A 5,950-nucleotide genomic window follows, 5' to 3' on the forward strand; every position below is an offset into this window, starting at 1 on the left:
TAATTGAAATTTCGATTCTTTGGGTTTCTGTTACTTTCATTGACAGATTATAAGTGATTTAAATATTTTTCTAGAAATAATGTCAACCGCTTCAATGATACTTCAGTTCAATGACATTGAATAATCTCAAGTAGAGTGTAGGACTTTTATCACCATTTCTTTTTTCTAATCAACAAAAACAATAGAAGACAGTACGATACTTTATTCTCAGTGGCGGTGCATAGCATTATTTGGTTCAACGAATTACTATTATTTGTAAATCCAGTCTTCTGAATACATAATTTCGGTTGACCTTGTATTAATACATATTGAAACCATTATACCGTTGAATAGACGAGTAGTAGACCTTTTGAATGGGGTGCCACATGACCCCTGTTTGCATTTAAAAAATTGTCAAATACGTCATCACGCCAACACTGGTGACGAAACGTCTTTCATATGAATATTATGAGATGGGCCGTCAAAAATTAAAGTTGACCTGTTTTTGGATTTCTTCCGGAAGACGCTCCTTGTGTGAATATCGAATTTATTCCATACATTTGCATCGTACTGTATATAATGAACCAGTAGCGTCGCTGACGTTGTATCAGGAAGCAGGAGTGGCGTACACTCAAATTTGATTGCGGTGTAGTAGTAACGCCTTGACTGTTCAGGGACATACCCCACTATAGAGGTGCTAGTATAATTGCACCAGAGTAGAAAAAGTCAGGATCAACCCCAAATTAATATATTGCGAAGGAATCCAGAAGAGCAAGTGGGCTCTTCGAAAAAATGTATGAACCGTGGCCAACGCATTCGGCAAAGTATAGAGGACCAGTTATCGCGAGCTGTAGTGCCCAAGCCATAGTAAGGCACAGTACGATGGACTCAATTTGTCGCCAGTGCGCGAGAGAACTTTTAGCGAGAATCATGTGAGTATTAATGTTAGCATTATTTGGTGAGGGTTGCGAAGCTTATAATCGCTAACTCTCGAGTCTAGTAGTAGCAGCGTTCCAGAGTAGTGTAACGGTCTAAATTTACTTGTAAATATTGTAGATATTGTTCGTTTATTTACTATGGAATCGACAGAATTGTCATTTATTGATGACGAACTTTTCGTCACAGCTAGGGACACATCTGGTTTGTCAGTGTGCCCGACCTACATTTTCAAAGAAGTTGTTACGTTTCAATTTAGCACTAGATCAAACTGCTCTTATGTGACCTTTCAAAACCACTACCTTACCTTTTAAGATCTTTATTCAGAGGATATTAACAATGTAATTCAGTTACAAGTTCATTTTATTCATTTAACATCATAGTAATGGGAATCTTCCGTTCCATAGAAAACCATACCTGAAATGTATAAGAATAAATGTATGCTCCCTGACTAACTGCTTTGACCAGTACTTACGCGTTCTCCTATTGCCAATCGACATTGGAGATCCGAAATTCCTCGCTAGGTTGAAATAGTTGTTATTGTTTGTTTCTCAGTTTTCTTCACCTATCATTTTTTTCAGCCGTTGTCTGCCTTATTCCCTATACCTTTCCGAGAATATTTCTTGCATAGATTGTTATTCATCACTTCCAGAAGGTTTACTGACATATTAGAGCCATATCGCCTGAAAAACAATATTAGTTACCTCTGGGTTTCTGAATACTGTTTGATATTTTCGGTAAATATTCTGCATAATATGAATGCTCTAATATTTGTACTGAAAGGGAAGGTTATGGCGACTTACCTTATATGTTTCTATTCCATCGCATGAATAAGGATTGGTAAATAGTTGAAAATAGGTTGGAACAATATATTTTGTAAATATTCGTAAACAAGGTTAAAAGACAGCTGTTGGTTGACATCTGCCGAACTTTCGTAGTGTCGTTCCGTCGACTTACACCGAACTAGTTCTACAGTTGTTCACGGGTGGAGGATTTATCGGTTACTCAAGTTGTCAAGGGTTGTTTTAGGGTTGCATTGCTTTGAGAAGGAGTTTTGATGGGTCATGGACTTGTTGATGATGTATCAAGTGGCTGTGGAGGAATTGTTAGATTTATGATGTTGTGCACAGCGCCCCCTTGGTGCTTGTAGTGTAGATTGGATGCACTGTGGCAACAACTGGTTAGCTGTCAGATGTGGCATTCTCTTAGTATTTGGAAGTTAGCCTTCGGTGAGCTTGGTTCGGAGTTCAAAGGGTATCATCAGACTGATTGTAGGATATATTTGGTTGTATTTGTGCCATCCTTCACGGGGATTATTTCTACAAGTCAGGATTGTATAGTGGAAGACTGATTGGTCATTTTGGTGTGGATATTTGCAGTCGGAAACTTAAGCTCTTTTGAGGATTTGTGGTGGTTACCGAACTCGTGCCAGGTGGAAGGATTTCCGAAATTAGGTATGTCTGAATCACTGTCGCATCTCTCATGTGATCTTAGCTATGATATCACTTCTTCAATTCTACAACCTTCGTTTCTCGTCTCTAGATTCATAAGAAACAGAAGGCCCTCAGTCACTCATCAAGTCCCAGCAGGACTTCCGTGCAGAACACCGCACACGAAGAATCGTATAGAAAACCCCTTGGCCAGGGTAAGAATTTTACCATTAAATGTGTTTTAAATGATTTTAGTAATTTCTGGTTCCATCGTTATATCTCAACGGAATATTAGTATTGAAGAGAGGTTTCAACACTCATTCAATTTTCTTGATTTTTACGGATCATATGGTTATACAGGGCACCCAAAAATATACTCTTGTTATCTTGCTACTTTGCTTGATGAAAATATACCAGGGGTATTGATTAGTCAAATAGTCCTATTGAATGGGGGTTGAATCTCACCTTGTTTCATCTGATTCTGATTGAGAATTTTCTTCCGTAGGGTTTTTCTTCCTGCTTTTCTTCCTGCTTTTCTTCCTGTTTTTCTTCCTGCTTTTTCTTCCTGCTTTTCTTCCTGCTTTTCTTCCTGTTTTTCTTCCTGCTTTTTCTTCCTGCTTTTCTTCCTGTTTTTCTTCCTGCTTTTCTTCCTGCTTTTCTTCCTGCTTTTTTTTGTCTTCGTCAAGGGTTCCTGTTTTCCTTTATTTTCTTTCTGGATCTTATTTGGTGATCCATTACTGGTCCAGCTTGTCGTGCCCTACAGGGTGATCTATCTTGGTGGTGCTACAGGGTGATCCATCTCCGCCATACTACAGGGTAGCCTAACACCATATACCGGGTGGCCCAAAAGGAGCACGCAAGTTATAATTGATTTAATTGAATATTTGTGATATACTGAGATATTTGAATAATTGTTGCCCTTATGTTTATTGATACCTGTTGAGATAGTGTTTGTTTATCGTTTATTGATTAAGAGTTTGTTATTGATACCTGATTGACATAGATATTTGTGAAACGGAAATTGAGGTATATTCTTCCTTTCACGATTGCTGATTGACACCGATGCGCCTACGCCTGAGCTCACGCGACGCAAACGAGTTTGTCTTACCATCCGATACTAGTATTTACGATTTCACCTACTCAATTTTCGTGGTAGTTTTACTCGACGTATTGTAGTTTTTTGAGCGTCGTTACTACCGTAATTTATGGCTGATTGAATTCGTGGTTAGATACACCGCGCTCTTGTATGGACATTTGAACATCGCGTAGTAGTGTGAATATTGCATTGTTGTCTTAGAAGCGTTGTTGGTTAATCCATGTAAGTTAGGATTACTGAATAAATCATATTGGGGATTTTTATCTTTTATTTCCAATATTAATTGGTAAGTTATTGATATTGTGAGTTACTTAGGGTATCTGGAGGATTAAATTTACCTGGCGCCCATTAAGATCTATTTGAAATTTGCTAAGTTGTTTAACCCACTCCCGTCTCCACTGTTTAGCTTAGCCGCGGATACCCATCTGTCTTATTTGTTACCGACAGATGATTTAGTCCCCTCTTGTGGTTTGTGAGGTGACATTTTGGCGCCCAACGTGGGGCCCTTAAAAGAAGGTTTTTTTTTTGCGTTTTGGCTTTAGTAGGTGACTTTTGGAAACTTTGGAAAAATATAAATATTTTTTTTTTAATTGATACCACTCTAGTAGAATAGCGTTATGGCAAGAAGACTGGTAATAAATCGTCTTGATAAAGACGAACTGACCTATGAATTAGCATATCGGGGCGTAGCAACTGGCACTTGTGAGGAAATGAGACATCGTTTGGTTCAAGTAATGCAGATGGAAAGGTACGGCGAGAGTCTTCGATATCCTTCATATCCATTCACTTTCGAGGAAGATGAGGCTGCAATCAGAGGGAAACTAGATGATATCAGAAGGCTGATTGATGACATAACCGATTCTGGAACGAGTAGCGGGGCAATGAAACTTCAGACCAAGCTAGCACATGTGTTGAATCGTATAGACAATATGGACCCAGATAAGGATAAGGACAAAGAAACCCGGAAATCCGAACTCCTGGGTTTGGCTCTGTCGTTGATGGACGAATTTTCACATAAAGTTGACAGCAGCAAGAGAAGTGATACGAAGCGTGTGCCGGTTGCACTAAATCAATTAGAAAGCAGATTGGGAGCGCAATCATTCCATGCTAACTTAGGAGCAGTTGCTCGATCGTCTCTGACGGAAGATCCAGTCTTTGACCCATACTCAACCAGTAAAATGATTCCGCCTTATAAATGGAATCTGAAGAAGTTTTCTGGAGATGATAAAGGAATGTCGGTGACAGCATTTTTCGAGGGAATAGAGGAGTTGAGACTGGCGCGACATGTCCCCAACGCTGTTTTGTTGGACTCAGGTGTGGACCTTTTTGCTGACAAGGCGTATCAATTTTATAAAGATTGTCGGAATCGAGTATCGACCTGGGAAGAACTAGTGGAAGAGTTTCGAGAAGAATATCTCTCTGCCAATCATTCTGACGCATTGTTCGAAGAATTGCAGAAAAGGACTCAACACCACTCAGAAACCATCGGAGTTTATCTTGCAGTGATGTCAAGCTACTTCAGCCGCCTAGGTTGCCCAATGACAGAGGAAGCTAAGCTGAACATAGTTATGAAGAATTTACATCCCTTTTACCAAGACAGATTACGTGAACCCTTACCCACAACCATTTCAGAACTTCGCTCGGTATGTCGAAGAATGGAAGCCAGAAGGGACATAATCAATAGCTACGTAGAACCATCAGCACGTCGTGGCAACGTGATAGAGAAGGATTTGGCTTTCGTAGAGGTCACCAAGGAATTGAATGCCTTAGAGATAGCAACGGCACGAATTCCGTCGAACAATCAGTCGAAGGAGATAGTATGTTTCCGATGCGATCAACCCGGACATCGTGCTATAGGATGTGCTCTACCGAAGCAACTGGAATGCTACAGATGTAAGAGAAAAGGGTATACCGTTCGTAATTGTCCAAACTGCTCCGTGTCGGGAAACGACAAGCGACGCCTTTGAATCGTCGAGGGGAAGGCGCTCGCGAATTGCACTCGGCGACTGCTATTCAACCAATCCTTGATTATATTCTGGATCACGCCGAAAACGATGAGAGACCCTACCTTAAAGTTGAAGTCTTGGGGCGTAGTTTACTGGGGTTATTAGACTCAGGTGCCTCAGCCACTATCTTGGGACACCCAGGTTGGCAAATCGTAAAAGATTTGGTACATTTGAATTCAGCAAAGAGAATTAGTTGCACTGTTGCCAATGGTCAAGTATGTGAAAGCATAGGAGAATGTGAAGTGCCATTTTGTTTAAGAGGCAAGCTGAAATTAATTCGAGTTTTAGTGGTTCCTGATGTCCCTCATCACTTAATTTTGGGAACGAATTTCTGGAGAGCAATGGGAGTGGTTCCGAATCTGAGGCACAACGAGTGGAAATTTTCTGAGGAAATTTGCTATCTGAACGCATTGGACCATCTTCGAGGACAAACAGTTTTATCACCATTGGAAGAGGCCCGGCTAAACGCTGTAGTAGAGAAGAACAAGGAGCTCATGGGGAAT

General features: G+C 40.3%; 1 protein-coding gene across 2 annotated transcripts; it reads left to right on the forward strand.

Annotated features, from left to right (window-relative positions):
* Positions 1-1,009: 1,009 nt before the first annotated feature.
* LOC141483893 (uncharacterized) lies at positions 1,010-5,408 on the forward strand. 2 transcript variants are annotated; one of them, XM_074178899.1, is made up of 2 exons: positions 1,010-2,560; positions 2,851-5,408. In XM_074178899.1, exon 2 carries the CDS (start codon positions 4,059-4,061, stop codon positions 5,406-5,408), a length of 1,350 nt encoding a protein of 449 aa, XP_074035000.1. In that variant the 5' UTR covers positions 1,010-2,560; positions 2,851-4,058. The 2 variants fall into 2 exon arrangements, with proteins under 2 accessions (XP_074035000.1, XP_074034999.1); XM_074178898.1 differs by having other exon boundaries at positions 1,010-2,369; positions 2,458-5,408.
* The last annotated feature ends 542 nt before the right edge of the window (positions 5,409-5,950 follow it).

The sequence above is a fragment of the Leptinotarsa decemlineata genome, unplaced genomic scaffold (assembly GCF_025532065.1).
Source record: "Leptinotarsa decemlineata unplaced genomic scaffold, Ldec_3_MD MMD2_tig00004307_RagTag_RagTag, whole genome shotgun sequence".
NCBI classification, from domain to species: domain Eukaryota; kingdom Metazoa; phylum Arthropoda; class Insecta; order Coleoptera; family Chrysomelidae; genus Leptinotarsa; species Leptinotarsa decemlineata.

Excerpts from the sequence above, each read along its gene's own strand:
- LOC141483893 (XM_074178899.1), top strand. The coding sequence starts at position 4,059 with ATGGCAAGAAGACTGGTAATAAATCGTCTTGATAAAGACGAACTGACC.